This window comes from Lactuca serriola, chromosome 3 (genome assembly GCF_051521515.1).
Source record: "Lactuca serriola cultivar US96UC23 chromosome 3, Lser_US96UC23_V15, whole genome shotgun sequence".
In the NCBI taxonomy this organism is placed as follows: Eukaryota; Viridiplantae; Streptophyta; class Magnoliopsida; order Asterales; family Asteraceae; genus Lactuca; species Lactuca serriola.
The window spans coordinates 87,343,216-87,360,876 of record NC_136410.1 but is presented as its reverse complement, the minus strand read 5'-3'; the positions used below and the strand labels follow the sequence as shown (position 1 = coordinate 87,360,876).

Sequence of the window (17,661 nt, the reverse complement as noted above, 5' to 3'; positions counted from 1 at the left end):
TGAAGTTGATCCAACAAATACGGAAGCAATCATGAAGTGAGAACCCCAATAAAGAAATGTATTTATTATAAGCATCATGATCAACGTATTATTTTAAATGAAAGCATACAATAGGAATGGATAAGCATTACAAGAATATAAAATGAAAGAGTACAAATCTTAGAATAAGATTGTGTAGCAGTATTAAAGAATAATGCACATAGATGATGTACAAGTAATAAAGGTATAAAATATACAAGTGTATTAAACAACAAAGATCTCAAATATTATTATAAAAAAAATATAGCTTGTAACCACATAAACTACAAATTAGCACTATTCACAATGAAAGCGAACTAAAAGTTCAGAAACACAATTAATGACCCTTTATACAATTTTAACAACATGATTTAGTTATTAAACTTGAAATTAAAAAACATTTTTTTTTAATTCTGAAAAGTCAATTAGTTTGGGGAAGTGAGTTTACTTTCATCTGAATCATGTTTCATTGAAGAATCTCCACCCATCAATTCCTGAAAAGCTTCAACCTTCACAGGTGGAGCTCTAACCATCATTCCCATATTCCTGCATACAATCAATAAAACTTCAATCTCATTTTTTCTTTTTCTTTTTTTTAAATAAATAAAAACAAAAATACGTTGCTATTTCTTGAATTTTATAATTTTCTTACGGAGAGTGAGCTTGTGGGTGGAGTTGGGGGATTTGGACAGACGCCATTGGTCGAAACTGATTGTTTTGAGCTTGATACGCTGACATGGCAGCAAACTGCTGCTGTCGAAATTGCATTTGAGGGTTTCTATAATTCATTGTTGCAAATCCACCATTATTGATATTGTTGTTGTTGTTGTTATCTATTTGGAAATCAGATGGATTTTCAAGTTTGACTTCCACCATTGACCTTTGACTTTCATTATCCAAATTCATATTCATCACACCGACACCAACACCAACACCACGAGGATTTGGATTTGCGGGTTGACGCCTTCGCATGCGGTCCCACTGTTGCTGTTGTTGTAGAGGATGAACCATTTGGTTTTGCATTTGTCTTGCAAACTATTAAAAAAAATATAAAGAAATTGTTATTATGTGGAAATGAAATGTATGTATATGAAGTAGAGATTGAAAGTTGACTGACTTGATGGGGTTGACCAACTCTAGTTTGACTTTGTAATTGCATTTGTGTCTGCATTGCTTGAACTTGCATTTGTGTTTGTTGAATGTTGTTCTTGGAACTATCTTTAACAACCTCGGTAAAAGCCACAAGATTACTGAAGTAATTCAAGAACATGTCAAATAATTAAATATTAAAAAAAAAAAGAATTAAACCATAACAAAAAGTTTCAATTTTGATAACAAAACAAGACAAAACAAGTTGTACTGTGTTTGACATGCATTAAACTGGATACAGACTTTCCCAAAGACTGATGTCAATGAGACAAAAATTGCAACTTTATGTCCCACCTTAAAGACGTAAATGCCCTCAAGAGTCGACAATAATAAAAACCAAAATAAAAAGTTTCAATTTTGATAACAAAATAAGTTGTATTGTGTTTGGTACGCATTGTACTGGGATTAGGACACAGATTGATGTCAATGAGACAAAAATTGCAACTTTATGCTCCACCCAAAAGACGTAAACGCCCTCAAAAGTCAACAATGATAAAAAGTTTCAATTTTGATAACAAAACAAGACAAAACAAGTTGTACTGTGTCTGGCATGCATTGTGTACTGGGACACAGACTGATGCCAATGAGACAAAAATTGTAACTTTATGCTCCACCCAAAAGACGTAAACGCCCTCAAAAGTCAACAATGATAAAAAGTTCCAATTTTGATAACAAAACTTGACAAAACAAGTTTTACTGTGTCTGGCATGCATTGTATTGGGACGAGGACATAGATTGATGTCAATGAGACAAAAATTGCAACTTTATGTCCCACAAAAAGACGTAAACGCCCTCAAAAGTGAAGAGTAATAATGTGTTAACACGTACCCTTGTCCAATTGTTTGGAGGAACATCTTAAGTAGACCAATAGCTGAACAATCTTTTCTATAACTATCAGAAAGGACTTTCAAGATTCGACCTAATTTAGAAATATGACACCCAACTAATTGAGCTAATATATCCAATGATCCACCAGAAGCCGATTCAAAACCAACATCAATCAACAACCGGGACACCATTTGTCGAGACATTTCTGAAGCTTGTTGAGAACTCAAACTATTTTTCATCCCAAATGTTCCATTTTTACCCCTATCAAGACCCCCTTGTTGCTCCATGTTAAGGTACTCTGGCCTTATACCAAGTCTCTCCAACATAATGGGGCTTTTCGTCATTATCGGGGGCAAGGGCAAATTGTCCAAAACTCCATTACACTTTACCATATGAACATTTTCTAATTGATTTGAAAGAGGTAAAGCACTATCGGGAACAGAGTTTGCTGAAAACATTGTTTCAGGGAAAAATAATTCATCATCTGGGGTTTGACCTTGACCGGAGTCAAACATGGGGCTGCCCGAAGTTAGGGTTTGTTCTTCCATGAAAACTGCCCTGTTTCTTTTATGCTTTTGGGCAATTTTGAGATAGTTAGACATTTGTTCGGGTGTACGTTTTTCAGATTCTCTGTCACCTGAAGGTAATCTGTAGGGTTTTGTGGCTCTGTATTTTTCAAAGAATTGAGTGTACCATGATTCTGGGCATCTTTGAGAGATATTTTCATCTTCAGATGTACCATATCTAGATCCTATACCAAAATTTGGTTTTTGTTGAACCTGTGAAACCATGCTAATTGATTTTAGAGATTGAGACTTGAGTTAACTTCCATTTATATACTTCAGAAGTAAAGAGGGTTCGTTTTTAGAGAAGAGTGAGCTAACATACCTTTGAAGATGGTGCTACATTTTGTGTAGGATTCTCTAGAGTATAAAAAATGTCATCACCATGTAACTGTAAATCTGAAGAAACAATCGAATGAACAATTTAGATTAAGATTCTAGTGAGGATCGACACACTGCATTACTAGAAGATAACAGTTCACAGAAAAGGAATTATCATGACAAACGATAAGCAAAGCAATTTACAAGAATCTTACAGGTTCTAGAGAAATTGTGGAAAATAGTTAAAGAATTCATAACCAGATTCAAGAGCAATTGTTAAATCCATCAAAGAGGATGTGATTAAAGAAAATCATAACCAAATTTCGAGACAATTGCTTGAATTTATCAAGGCAAAACATCTATCTGGAGGTTTTATAGAGCAATTCACAGCAAAATTTTAAGAGCAATTGTTTCAATACATTGACCAGGAAATTCTTACAATTTGGATTGAGCTTCGAATTGGAAGAAGGAGAAGATCGATTGGACAGAGGGAAAAGCGAGACGCAAGCTTTGTCGAAGAGGAGAGCGCGAACACGGAGTTGAAGTTGAATTTGAGCCCTAGACTTGGTCTCGTCGATTCTCATGAAGGATTCCCAAGAAGACGGCGATGATAAGAATGGAGAGAAGATGGCGTGCAGAGAATCATCTCCAATCCACGATCTCCAGACGCCTTGAGATTCAAGTTTCCGGGCAAGCTCGAAGCCACGTCCGTCGTCGCCCAATAACGCCATTGAGACTTGAGGGTTGAGGGTGTTCTTCGACAGTCAGAGTCGCAGAAATAGGTTAAAGACAAGAGAGAGTTTTATCTTTTATGTTGAGAAGTGATGTTGGGATGGATATTTGAATCTGATCCTTCACGCATATCGATTTCTCATACTTGCCCTTGATCAATAATCTTTTTTTTTTTTTTATTATTATTTTTTTTTTATTTTTACTTTTAAAGACTATCTTCATTCTTCAGTCTATCTCTATTTTTTTTTCTTTTAAAACTGGAATAAAATCTATCTCTATTTTTTTTTCTTTTAAAACTGAAATAAAAAATAAAATAAATAGTGTTTTATCTCTAATTCTATTATATTTTTATCTTATTTTTACCCCTAAAAAATATATTCCATTTTTCTAACTTATATAAATTGTCAAACACACCCTTTCTATTAATTTGGTTTTAACAAATATATAATATATATTTTTTTCATTACAATAATATTAAATAAATAAGATTATATTTATAATATGTAATTATAAGCTTTTGTAAAATACGTTATTGTGTTTTAAAATTTCAATATGTATTTAAATTTTAATATGAATTTGTTAAACAAAAAACAAATTTTATATTTATAATATATTAATATAGTTTAATATATAACACAATATTATAAGTATTAAATATTACATTTAAATAATAATTAGTAGATAAAAAAACCAAAAATATATAAATATATAAAACGATGAAGTAAAACCGACAACTCAAAGTTCATCCCCATCTTGGAGGAAATTAATAGTATAACACCAAATATGGTGTTATACTATTCATTTTCACCAAAATTAGGGAATAAATGGAGTAGGGTTGGAGAGGATTGGGGAAAAAAATGGAGGAAATAATAGAGAATGAGAGTGGGTTGGAGATGCTCTAAGAATAAGAGGGTGTTTGGATAGGGAAAAAAATGGTGATTATTGTTTATTGTTTATTCCCACCACAATAAAGCTAAGTTTAAGTGTTTGAATACAAATTCTTAAAATTCAGCTTATTGTGGTATGGATAAGCTAGATAAGATGATTTTAATAAGCACCCCTCCCTTTGCTTATTGTTTATTGCTTATTGCTTACTAGGGGGGGGGGGGTGTTTGGCTTGTCTTTTTGAGAGACAAAAGTTCTTTTTGAAAAAATTACAAAAAGTCAAGTTTTCCTAAATTTTCCAAAAAGTCAGTTTTCTTTCTATCTAAAATCTAAAAGTAGTTTTTAAAATGTTTCTATCAAACATCTTTTACCTTTTATCTTTTCCAAAAAGGACTTTTGTCTCTCAAAAAGACAAGTCAAACACCCCCTAGGTATGAGACTCATGTATTACATGAGTTTATTTAAAAGAAAAAAAAACTAAATATAAAATTCTAAACATTTGAAAAGTATGAATTTATAAGAAAAGTGAGAAAAATATTGAATTAAAAAAATTAAAGTGTTTTTTTCTCTTTTAAATTTAAACAAATAATTTAGATAAATAAATAAAGAAAATTAATGAATCTTTAATTTGATAATTTTGAAATTAAAAGGAAAGTTCATTAATGAAATTGATATGCATTTATTATTGAATATAAATACTATCTACAATTTAATAAAATGAAAAAACCATAAAATGACATGTGGAATAAAAATTAATTTAAAATAATCACAAAATTACATGTGCCAAAATAAATGAGAATGTGACATCTGGTAAAAAGATTTTTATTTATTAGGGAGGATTTTAATAAGCTAATAAGCTACAAGCTAATCTATCCATACACCCTCTAAGCTCCAATTTTTAAAGGAATCTTACATTTTAATTGGAGAAATGGTCGTCCTGGAAATATATATCACACTTTGTTATCATTAGTTTTTTTTAATGGTTTCGGTAAAAGTGTCACTTTCAAATGAGAGGTCATGGATTAAAGTCTTATTAAGAGACATAAATGATTTTAGTAATATGTTAGTTTGCTAGTTCAAAAGACATGGTTTCGGTAAGTATAACTTAGACTTTTTTTAGAAGGTTGTTATTATTTATATATATTTTTTAAATCATACCTTTCCATCATTATTTTTTTAAATAAATTTAACAAAATTTTGACACTATTTTCCGCATAAAATTCATTCTTTTTCTATCTTTTGAAAAGAAATTTAATAAAAAAAACCATACTAACAAAGATAAATAAAAAAAATAATAGATAATAAAAATAATTTAATTTATATTAGAAAAACCATAATTATTATAAATTTGATAGAAATGAGATAACATGTAATCATTATATAATCATAGATAAAAAATAAAATTAAAAGTTTGACTAAAAAGACACATCATTTGCTTCATTTATTCATACCCCTTCCTACTTATCATTTATCAATAGATTATTATCAATTTTTACTAATTATTATAATTTTTAATAATTAAGTCATGATTACATAGTTATTATTAATAATAGGTAATCATTATATAATCATAGGTAAAAAAAAAAAAAAATTGAAAGTTGACTAAAAAGACACCTAAGGCTAGAGAGAGTGGTGCCACCGAAACCGCACTCCCTCCCCTGCCACATAAGCGTCATGTCATTTTTTACCACACAAATATGGTTTTTGCCACACCAAGGGGGTGGTGCCACACTTTTATTTTCCTTTTTTTTTTTGTTTTTATGTTAACTATTTTAATTTAATAAAACTTATTTTTTTAATAAAAAAACATAATTTTAGCAAGATAATATTTCATTAATTAAAAATACAAATACCATACATTACTTAACTTAAAAAAAAAACCTAAAAATTTACAAGATGACATTTTTCAAAAAAAAAATAGAGAAAAGGAGTAGAGATATGGTTAAAGGTTGTGTAATTTAAATAGGTGTGGTGCCACAATTTTTTTAGAAAATGTAATTTAAATAAAAACTTCAAATTATATAATTTTAATAAAAAAAAAAGTCATACAACCACTTTATTTCATCACCAAATATAAACCCAAATAATTAAATACTTTTCATATTTTATTCATTATCTAGAAATAATACAAAAAAAAATACTAATGTTGATTTGTTTTAGTCGTGGGTTTTGTAGCCCAATATAAGCTTTAACCAGCCCAAAAAAATTAATGCATGAGACAGAGAATTTAGAGAGAGAGAAGTATTGTGCGGTAGTAAACAACCGTGGATGGAGAGAGCGCAGTTGAAACCACACCAAAGGGATGGTGTGCTGCATGCTGAGATGGCAAAACCGTGGGTGCCGCACCCACTCCCTCTAGTCTAATTTGCTTCATTTATTGTGTTGTTTCTCTTTTCTTTTTTTATATAAATTAAAACTTCAAATGCTTAGAATTTCATATTTAAATTTTCTTTTAAATAAATTCATGTAATACAGGGGTCTCACACCTACTTTAAGAATAAGTTACAATTTTTAAAGTAATCTTACGTTTTAATTGGAGAAATGGTCGTCTCGGAAATATATATATATATATATATATATATATATATATATATATCACACTTTGTTATCATTAGATTTTTTCTAATGGTTTCGTAACGATACACTCTCGAATGAGAGGTCATTGGTTCAAGTCTTATTAGAAGACATAGGTGATTTTAGGAATATGTTAGTTTGTCGGTTAAAAACAATGGTTTTGTTAAGTATACCTTAGACTTTTTTTTAGAAGGATGCTATTAATATATATATATATATATATATATATATATATATATATATATATATATATATATATAATACCTTTCTTTCATTATTTTTTAAAATAAAGTTAACAAAATTTTGACATTATTTTCCGCACAAATTTCATTCTTTTTTTGCCTTTCAAAAAGAAATTTAATAAAGAAAAACTAACAAAGGTAAATAAAAAATTAATAGATAATAAAAATAATTTAAAAATAATAATCTAATTTTCATAGAAAAAACATAATGATTATAAATTTGATAGAAATGAGATAACATGTAATCATTATATAATCATAGGTAAAATATAAAACTGAAAGTTGACTAAAAAGACCACGGTTCTAAAAAGCTCGTCATGGCTCCGTCACGGTGCGTCATAGCTCCAAGAATTGTACATGCCGTCAAGTTTTACCAAAATGTCACCTTAACTTATATATGTGTATAAAAATAAACAATATTTGAAAATACATATAAATTTTTTAATTATATACAAAATTATCGTTTTAAATCACATCTTACAAACGACCTGGCTCGCCATGACTTGGAAAAGCTAAAGGCTTGACATTGCCGCCATTTCACGCTTTACGTTATTTACAACCTTGAAAAAGACACCTCATTTGCTTCATTTATTCATACCCCTTCCTACTTATCAACACCCCCTCATGATTATTATCAATTTTTATTAATTATTATCATTTTTAATATCTAAGTCATGATTACATACTTATTGTTAATAATAGGTAATCATTATGTAATCATAGGTAAAAAAATAAAATTGAAAGTTGACTAAAAAGACACCTAATTTGCTTCATTTATTGTATCAGACCGAGATGTTCGGTTCACTTCCCGATTATGGCAAAAGTTCCATGAGGAACTGGGTACGAGACTACACTTCATCACTAATTATCATCCGCAAACTGACGACCAGAGTGAGCGGACCATCCAGACATTTGGGGATATGTTGCGGGCTTATGTTATAGATTTTGGTGGAAGTTGGGATTCCTACCTACCTCTTGTGGAGTTTTCCTACAACAACTACTATCACTCCAGCATTGGTGTACCGCCCTTTGAGCTTCTATATGGTCGAATATGTCATACCCCAGTTTGTTGGGGGGGGGGGAGGTTGGTCACAAAGTCATAGGAAGGACTGAGGTAGTCCTCCAGACTGTAGAGCTTATCCAGCAGATCAGGCAGAGATTGCAGACAGCTCAGAGTCAATAGAAGAGTTATGTTGATCGATGTCGATCAGAATTGGAGTTCCAGGTCGGCGATATGGTACTACTGAAGGCCTCACCCTGGAAGGGTGCGATACGCTTCTGGAAGAGGGGAAAATTGGGTCCCCGGTATATTAGATCGTTCTGTGTGATCGCCAGGGTAGGCAGAGTGGCATATCGATTGTATTTGTCGAGTGAACTCAGCCAGATCCACAACACTTTCCATGTTTCGCAACTACAGAAGTGTGTGTTGGACGATGGGGCAGTGGTCCCTTTGGATACATTCAGGTCGATAAACGCCTGAAATATATGAGAGGCCGGTAGCAATAATGGAGAGAAAGATGAAGGTTCTGCGCAACAAGGAGATACCTTTGGTAAAGGTTCAGTGACAACATCGGAGAGGCTCTGAGTGGACCTGGGAGCCTGAGGCGGAGATGCTGGAGAATTATCCCGAGTTTCACGGCAGCCGACTTCGAGGACGAAGTCTAGTTCAATTAAGGGAGAATTGTAACATCCCGATGATGAGGTATTTTCAATTTTAAACCTAAGTATGAAAGAATATTGCATTTTGAGCCTTGGGTTTGAGAAAGATTGCAAGAATGGTCCATGGTAGCATTTCGGTAATTTTTGCCAAGAGATTAGTACGTTAAGCGTACGTTGTTTATGTTAGGCGTACTGGGGCGGACCCTAGTACGTAGGGCGTACGTGGTAAATCCTCAAACCTTAACTTTTAGGGTTTGATCCATATATAAGCATCATTATCCCCCCATTTCTCATTCCCTTATCAGCCTCCATCTAAGAAAACGTCTCTCTAGCAAACCCTAAGTGAGAATAGTGTATTTTGAGCTCATTTGTGTGTTTTGGTGGTGTTCTTGAAAAAGAAGAACTTGGTACAAGGACTTTGGAGCATGGAAGCAACTTGGATCTGAGATTCTCTCATTGCTAGCAACCTCCAGGAGGTAAAAAGCTCATAACTTGATCATCTCATCTTGTAGATCTAGCCATTCCTTCATTTAGGGCTCCTTTGGTCCCAAATATGGTGATTCTTAAGCATGACATGCTCTTAACCAAATAAGTCGTCCTTTCAGACCTTATGAGGGGTCTTGAGTCATAAAAATGTGGTCTTGATGCTTAATTTTTCTCCATGCATGCTCTAGAAGGTCTTAAGGTATTAAGAAGTTTGGATTTTGTGTATTAAGCACTTTATGGACATGCAAAGTCATAAAGTTGGAAACTTTATGACTCTTAGTGGTATTTTCGCCTTAGATCTGAAAGTTGGACGTGAGAGCTTAATGCAGTAAGCTCTTATTGAGAAAAGAAGGTTCTGAGCGTACATCGTGCGTACCTCAGCGTATGTCGTGCGTATGTGGTCAACCTTCCGACTGCAATCAGAGCTTGAGTACGCCTAACGTAGGAGCTAAGTACACCCCGCGTACTAGGCTGAGTGGACCAAGTGGACTCCTTGACTCGTTGACTTTGACTTTGTCCATGGTTAACCAAGTTTGACTTAAGGGTATTTTAGGTATTTTGAGTTATAGTTAAGCCTTGGTCTATGGCTATTTAATAGGTGACCTGTAGAGCCTGTATTTGAAGCAGTGTATTGTGCACCTATTCGTCAAACTGTGAAGTGAGTTTCCTCACTGTTCTTGGGGGTTGAAGGCACCAATGTCGGCCCTTTGGTTATGTATCCTGATATCTATGATGTTGCTATATAGTAGTAATTTGTAGTTCTGTCTGCTAGTCTGTTAACTGGTTATATGATTGTCTATTGTTGGATATATATGTTATTTGTTATGTGTATATCGACATGGTATAGTGGGGTTGAAACTATACTTCTTTGTGTTGTAAGTCAATAGATTGGGGCATTCCAACCGTATGGTTGTGGGCCAGGGCATTCCAACCGGAAAGTTGTGGGCCAGGGGTAATCTAACCAGAGGTTGTGGACCCGTTATGTATTGGGCATTCCAACCGTAAGGTTGTGGGCCATGTGTAATCCAACCAAGATGTTGTGGACCTGCTATTGTTTGATTATATAATTGTGTGATGGTACTTTGAGGAACTCACTTAGCTTTGACTTATAGTTTTAGTTTATGGTTTCAGATACTTTCGAGGATCGTGGAAAAGAGAAGACGTGATCGTACACAACTTTCTGTTTTGGGATCTTGGGGAAAAACTTTGATTTGAAATAATACTTTTGAAACAATGAATATTTTGTAAACAATGATGAAGAATGGTTGTTTTTTTGTAAAATTTTAAATTATTGTGATTTTTAAGTGTTACAAGAAGAAATTGAACAGTGTTAACTTTGTTTATTGACCTTGTACTTTAAGGATTGTCATCAGACACAAAAACAAGTTGCACGTTCTAAAAAAACTATTTTCGTTAACATCACCTAACATGCACCTGATCATTGTCATAAAGCTCGACTTATACTGTACCATGAGCAACATGAAGTTGTAAACCCTACAGTTTCTAGCAATATCCATGGCCTCCAAAAAAACAGGAACCATATGATTGTCTCCATAGTTGTTGCGACGGTTAGATCGTCTGTGTTCTACCAACTAGAACACAATGATCCTCAATTTGGTTGTCGCTGGTTGGGCTCATGCCTCATGATGAGCTTTCGATGTTCAAATTGTTGGACATGATGAATAATAGATGTGATGTTGAGTGGGACGAGAGAACCGCTGCTCCTCGGATTGAAGCATAGATAAAGCTTGCAAAGAGCATAGGAAAGAATGATGTATGATCCTTGCAATATGCTGATAAGACAGCCAATTGAGTTTCCTCTTAAAATCATCTATTTCATGTTTTTTTCTTAGCCGAAATGTATTTGACCAAGTATTTAAGACCCTTGGAAGTTTGATCAAATAATCATGAGCTTTCTTACAACTCACTCTGCCTCTCCTCCAAATGATACATTACTAAATTCACATTTATAAAATAAGTGAGACACTGTTTAAGCACCAAAAAGACCATTCTACCAATTAGCATTCCAAACACCTGTTTACAAGATTTAGTCCAAAGTCCACCAACAGAAAACCCAAAACATTATACCCCAGCCCATACTAATACTACCCCATAAAAAAGCTACCCTAAACCGGTCAGCATACCAAAACCTTAGAAGTTTCAAAATTAGCATTCTCTATGGCGCTAAGTTATCTTGGAAGTGCTTTTGTCATTATGTTAATAAGATTGGTGAGGCCAAATGAAGAACTCCGCTGGTGTTGGAGGCAGTAACGCCATCGGATTCCCTACAGAAGACATAGACCCAGATGTTTGAGGAGTAACACCACCGTTGTTCAGGTGGAGATGCTGGAAGAAATTATGATTCTGATGATGATGATACGACTGATTTGAGTTTGGATCAAATTGCATGCCATAAGGAAGGGCAGAAACCGGTGGGATGTTAGCAAAACTGATGCTGCCACCGCTGCTGTATTGTGGCTGTTGATGGTGGTTGGCGATCAGAGATGGTTTCTGCTCAGCCTCCAGTGAGATTTTCAGGCGCTTAGCTGAGCCACCAATTGGAAGGGAGCTGTTGGAAATAGCTTCAACATCGTATCGTTTCATTTCAAAATTTGTCACTGCGTTCATCCCCCGGAACTTGATTGCTGCAATGTCATAGGCTTCGGCTGCTTCTTCCTCAGTGGCTGTAAAATTATTACACAATGTAAGAACGAAGATCATCACTGTATGTCTGTATCTATAACATGTTTTGTCATACACTCGTTAAAAAAGCATAAAATTTTACCAAAAGTTCCAAGATACAAATCTTTGTTTCCAGCAACTCGGCCTATTCTTGCTTGCCAACGCCCTTGTTGATGATGCCTGCACATTTTCCAATAGATCAATAAGGACATATTTGTTTACACGGGGGTAGACAAACTATCTATGGTTATTTTTGATGATTAGTATGAATGGGGCATTTATGTCTTTTCACATACAAGAGACACGATGGAGACTTGATAGTTGAGAGCAAGTCCTAAATCCCACATTTTTGGATGGGACAAAAAATTACAATATTTGTCTCATTACATTAGTATCATTGTCTCAATCCAACCCTAGTTAAATATAGTTTATATCATCAACCAACTAAAAAAATAAAATAAATAAAACAACGGGTTTTTGGAGATCAAACCTTGTCACACCCCGATAGATGGATGCACCCCTTGAGAAACCACTACTTTTCCTGTTATAATGGCAAAAAATATCTTAGAAAATGCAATACTAATATATATATATATATATCGATTATCGTTACATAGCAAATAGAAATAGTTGAAGTAACAAACCTTCTTAATGACGCGATGAATTCTTGCTTTGTTGAGCTTTTCATCTCTTCCACTTCTGTCGCATAGCTTGCAACCTAAATCAACATAATTGTAATCACTTTAGTAGGTTGCACAAACAAGATTAATGGGTAGTTTAGTTTTGATTCATTAGAATCAATGGTAATCGACTTAATCGGATAAGCTATATATACGAGTTTTTTTAATAGAAATTCAGACTTTCCCATTAAGCCCTAATTTTTTTATAAATTTGTGTCGTTATGATGAGATAAATAGATTTACCGGGAAGTTTGTGGTGGCAGTCGGCCCCCAATATTTAAGAGCAGCCAAATCATAAGCTCTAGCAGCCTTATCTTCTTTGTCATATCCACCTGAAAATTTACCAAAATCCATTACAAATTACAATCAAGCATACTTGATTAATCCCATAAGCATGAATATCAAAATAACAAAAGAACAATCAGAAAACATAATAAGGAATGCACTCACCCAAGTACACTGAAGAAAATAATTGAGAGGCAAGTTATGTACACCCATGGCCAATTCCATGCAGAAAAGCCAGCAAAAAGAAAACGTTAGCTTATTATATAAGTGGTCCATCATTTTAGCATCAAAATACTTTTAGATAAAGCAAAAGCTAAAAATATAAAAGCGTTCTCATCATTCACATCATACGTACATTAACATTTTCAATACCAACCATTCGAATTAATTCACAAACTGTACAAATTATATTCAGAGGTCACAATTGTTGTAACCTATTTATTATTATTATTATTATCTGGGTTTGAGTTTGGTCAAACACAAGGGGTACGAAAATGGGGAAAAAAGCAAAAGTGAAAGTAAAAGCAAAGTGTCATGTACTGATGAAAAGAAACTACAGTAGCCACATCACTAGACCCTTAGATTTAGAAAGAGAAACAACAAATATCACACAGAAACAGATACTATATTGTACATACTTGTAACAGGATTTTTTGTAAATCTTGTGGACAAATTCCTTCTATTTTGGGCAAAGAGTATTACATCAATATCAATATCATCGTCAGAATCTCAGTCATTTATACATATATCATAAAAGCAACATAAATATATACTTATAATAAGTTAATAATATGTTTAAATAAAGTAAATGAAATGAAATGAAGGAGTACCTTGACGTCCTTTCCTTGCTTGACCTTCCCTTCTACAGCTATTATCCCAAAGATGCGCTTCATATCTTCCAGTCCACCTATGTCTTTTTTTTTTTTTTATAAATAATAAGTTAGACATTTTTATGTCAAAAAGATTTCTTGATTAATAAAATTTAAATGAAGTTGAGAGTTTGAGAGAGATGGGGATACCATACCTAGTAACACCTCTGTAGATCGAAGTTCTCTGTCCAAAAGTATCAGTAATCTTCTTACAACTATTCTGACTGATGGAATCGACGGCTACGATGGCCTTCTGCTGGTCAGGAGGAGTTTGACGGGTGGCGGCGCCGGTACTGGTTATCGCCAACGAAAGCGCATTCATCGGACACTGTGCATAAGCCAACTCGTTACCTGACTCAATCGATTGCCCGGCAAACTCGGTCATTTGGGTGGCTGAGTCGTCGACCTCGGACCCTGAGTTGGTTGAGAACGTCGAAGGGAACCCAGCTGTCGTAGTGATTGCTTTGAGATCTTGTTGGTCGGAAAAGTAAACGGAGCTGTTGCTGTCGTAGATGTTGGTTAAGGAGGATGAGTCCTGGGTTTCTGTCTGCGAGACGTCGGAGTAACGGAAGGAGTTTAACGGGTGGGAAGCGGCGGAGGCGGTGGTGGTGTTGATGTTGATTTCGCCGCCGAGAAAATCTTCAAGCTTCGGAGCTTGTTGTTGGTGGATATGAGATTCCATGAAGCTTCTGAAGAGTGGCGAATCGCCGCCGTCTTTCACCTCCCCATGACTGTTGTTTTCTTTCCCGTTATTACTCCAACCTACACCGGAAAAACGATCGAGTCAAATACATGCAAAAATCAAAACATCAAATACTCCATCTTTTTCTACAAAAAGACATCATTAATTAGAACCGGTTTAAAAACACCTTTCAAACTCAAAAACCCACCATGCATAACTCAACATTCTATAAGAGATTTCATTTGGGTTTTTGGTTTTGTAACCAAAAGATTCATTCGTAATTTACCATCGGCATAAAAGTTGTCGTTGAAGAAATACTGCTGTGGCTGAGAAGTCGACGAACTGAACATCTCCATTGGTGATAAGGAAAATGAGAGCCAGTTATTTTCTCTCGCCATTTCTAATCAAAAAATTAACTCCACACGAATCAGCAAGAACCCACCATTAAAAGATCAATGTGAGACCAAAAGGAAAGATTAAACGGCTTTGAAGTAGGATTGTTAAGTTAGAAGACCGGAGCTTCACATGCAAAGCTCAAAGAGTAGAGCGAGCGAAAGTAGTGAGAAAAGGTTTTGTTTTAAGAGGTAAAAAGTTGGGGGAAGACGAAGAAGAAAATGGAAGAGGGGAGGGTAGGGTATATAGTGGGGGGATAAAAGCAGGTTTCATGGCTGCATCGGCGTAAATTCAGTGGGAAAAACACAGTTCTCAATATGTATTCTACTGACCATATAAGGTTTGAATGCATAAATAATTGTTTAATAACTTTAAACTTAAGTACTCTAATTTCAAAATTCCACCCTTTTTTTTGTCTTTTCTTTGTGAACATGGTATATGATCCTTTTTTGGTTTAACAAGTATACAAACTTCTTTGTAAATTTATGATTTTCATGAATAAAATTTGCATATTCCTGATTTTTTATTTGTTCTATTTCATGGATTATTTCGGTTTGTTATGATTGTGTTATAGTAATAAAGTTTCTCTTTTTGACTTCCGCTTTTGTTATTTTTATTACTGTTGCTTTTGATTATATTTTTGTATGGTTGTCCAACTTAACGGACCATGTGTCATATAAGTAAATAACATGTTTAATATTTATTGTGGTCTACTGGTCTACTCTCATGTTACATTGTTTTCCTATTATAATATATTAGAAAGTGTTATATTATATTATGCTTGACAATTTGTACAAACATCGCTAAATCAGAATAAAAATTAGACAAAATTACATATATGTTCCATATTGTTTCATATGGTTTATCAAAGGTTGCAAGTTTAGTCTATGCTATTTTTTTATTCGAATGGTCCTTGTGGTTTCTAAAAATTGCAAGAATGGTCCTTAAACATGTAAAAAAGACATCTATGTCCTTTTCTATTTGTTTTATCTTTTTTATTGGGTTTAATTTCAATTAAATAATAATAATAAATAGAACCATACCCTTTTCTCTATCACTTAACCATTCTCTCGTTCTCTCGCTCTCGCCAATCTTCATCTTTTCTCTCTAAATTAAACCGTCTGCTAAATCCGATCAAAATAATTGGCAACGCCTTCTTTTCTTCTTCCTTAATCGGTCAAACATAACATATATTATCATCAGTTTAAACACACCTCACCCTTATGCTTACTGATTCTTAGCATGTCAAGAGAACATGAGCCCTTTTTAATATGTGTGTGTATCTTGGAAACAGAGAAACGATGATAATAGGGTCCGAACTAATGGTGGTGAGGCGATTGTGATAAACAAGAGATTAAAAGAGATTTTATTGAGTCTGATTTGAGTATGATGGTTTGGCGATGTCAAGATGGGTTATTTTGGCCCAAATAAAATAAGGATTAATTGGTCTCTTCTTGAGATAGCTTCAAGATGGTGAAGGGTTGGTGATGATCTCAGGTACTTATGGAGAATATGAAGGCGGGATGATATTAAGTGATGAATATAATTTGGTGGTGGCCGGAATGTGATTTTTCTGTGTTTTGTTGGCCAAAAAGAAGAACTGGAAGCACTACTTGTTTTTACCTTCCCGATGATATGTTATTGCCTCAATCGTGATGATGATGATGAACAGAGACAATGGTTATTAGTAAAGGAAAAATGAGTAAAGAAAGAGAAGTAAAGAAAACAAATATAAAGAGGAAGTGAGAGAAGGGGATGATGATGGTAAAGGTTTATTTTATTTTTTATTTTTCTAATAATTAAAAATAATTAAAGAAAAAGTTAAAAGAAATAAATAAAAAAAAAAAAGCAAAAGGGTCATTTTATGTAGCACAAAGATCATTCATGTAAGTTTTAAAAATCATATGGATCAATCCTATAAGTTTAAAAACTATGAGGACTATTCGTATCAAAAAAAGTTTAGCAAATAGCAAACACTAAACTTATGACCTTTGATAAATAAGAGGATCATTTATATAATTTTATCTAAAAGTTAGAACGTCAAATATGAATGTTTGTACTTTGTATTCATGATTTTATTAAGCCAAATTTGTGCAAAAAAAATGTTATACAAGTTTAAGCTTTTTTTTCACCTCTAACCAATATATATTTAATGCACAATATCATTTGTAATGATTACAAAGATGATGTACAAAATATGAATAGCGTTTAGAATTTAAGGGGTAGTATAGGTGCTAGATAAAAATTGATTGTATCTACAACAGATCTTCATTTTTCAATGTGTATTTTTTATAAAGTTAAGGAGTGTAGTTTTTTTTTTCAGCAATGGTAAAGGCTGGTACCAAAGTCATTTCTAACCCTCCCAAATTTTATTTTTTCCCTCTAATTATTTATTTATTCTTTTCCGATCCTATTTTATTTCCACCTTCATTTTTGGCGATATGAATAGTATTCACTCATACTATTCATATCTCTAAAAATGGAAGTGAAGTTTGGTTGCTAATTTTAATCTCTTTTATTTTTATTTTATACATTTCTAGTTTATTTTACCTACTAATTATAATTTAAATGCAATATTTAATATTTATAATATCATGTTATATACTAATTTGT

General features: G+C 33.4%; 2 protein-coding genes across 2 annotated transcripts; both read right to left on the bottom strand.

Annotated features, from left to right (window-relative positions):
* Window positions 1-243: 243 nt before the first annotated feature.
* LOC145092813 (transcription initiation factor TFIID subunit) lies at window positions 244-3,714 on the bottom strand. Its single transcript, XM_079030796.1, has 6 exons — window positions 3,319-3,714; window positions 2,884-2,957; window positions 1,996-2,774; window positions 1,136-1,268; window positions 671-1,053; window positions 244-564 (listed from the first exon to the last, which is right to left on the bottom strand). Exons 1-6 carry the CDS (start codon window positions 3,608-3,610, stop codon window positions 444-446), a joined length of 1,782 nt encoding a protein of 593 aa, XP_078886922.1. The 5' UTR covers window positions 3,611-3,714; the 3' UTR covers window positions 244-443.
* Window positions 3,715-11,446: 7,732 nt separating this feature from the next.
* On the bottom strand, window positions 11,447-15,345 carry LOC145092812 (AP2-like ethylene-responsive transcription factor AIL6). The gene is made up of 9 exons (XM_079030795.1): window positions 14,942-15,345; window positions 14,129-14,735; window positions 13,935-14,017; window positions 13,270-13,278; window positions 13,063-13,151; window positions 12,784-12,857; window positions 12,630-12,680; window positions 12,243-12,319; window positions 11,447-12,141 (listed from the first exon to the last, which is right to left on the bottom strand). Exons 1-9 carry the CDS (start codon window positions 15,051-15,053, stop codon window positions 11,675-11,677), a joined length of 1,569 nt encoding a protein of 522 aa, XP_078886921.1. The 5' UTR covers window positions 15,054-15,345; the 3' UTR covers window positions 11,447-11,674.
* Between the last annotated feature and the right edge of the window lie 2,316 nt (window positions 15,346-17,661).

Coding starts and splice junctions, on each gene's coding strand:
- LOC145092813 (XM_079030796.1), bottom strand. CDS start 3,610: ATGGCGTTATTGGGCGACGACGGACGTGGCTTCGAGCTTGCCCGGAAA. Junction 1,054..1,135: donor GAGTTGGTCAACCCCATCAA/GTCAGTCAACTT, acceptor TTTTTTTAATAG/TTTGCAAGACAAATGCAAAA. Junction 565..670: donor CACCCACAAGCTCACTCTCC/GTAAGAAAATTA, acceptor GATTGTATGCAG/GAATATGGGAATGATGGTTA.
- LOC145092812 (XM_079030795.1), bottom strand. CDS start 15,053: ATGGCGAGAGAAAATAACTGGCTCTCATTTTCCTTATCACCAATGGAG. Junction 12,681..12,783: donor TTCATCGCGTCATTAAGAAG/GTTTGTTACTTC, acceptor CCATTATAACAG/GAAAAGTAGTGGTTTCTCAA. Junction 12,320..12,629: donor ATCTATCGGGGTGTGACAAG/GTTTGATCTCCA, acceptor GAAAATGTGCAG/GCATCATCAACAAGGGCGTT.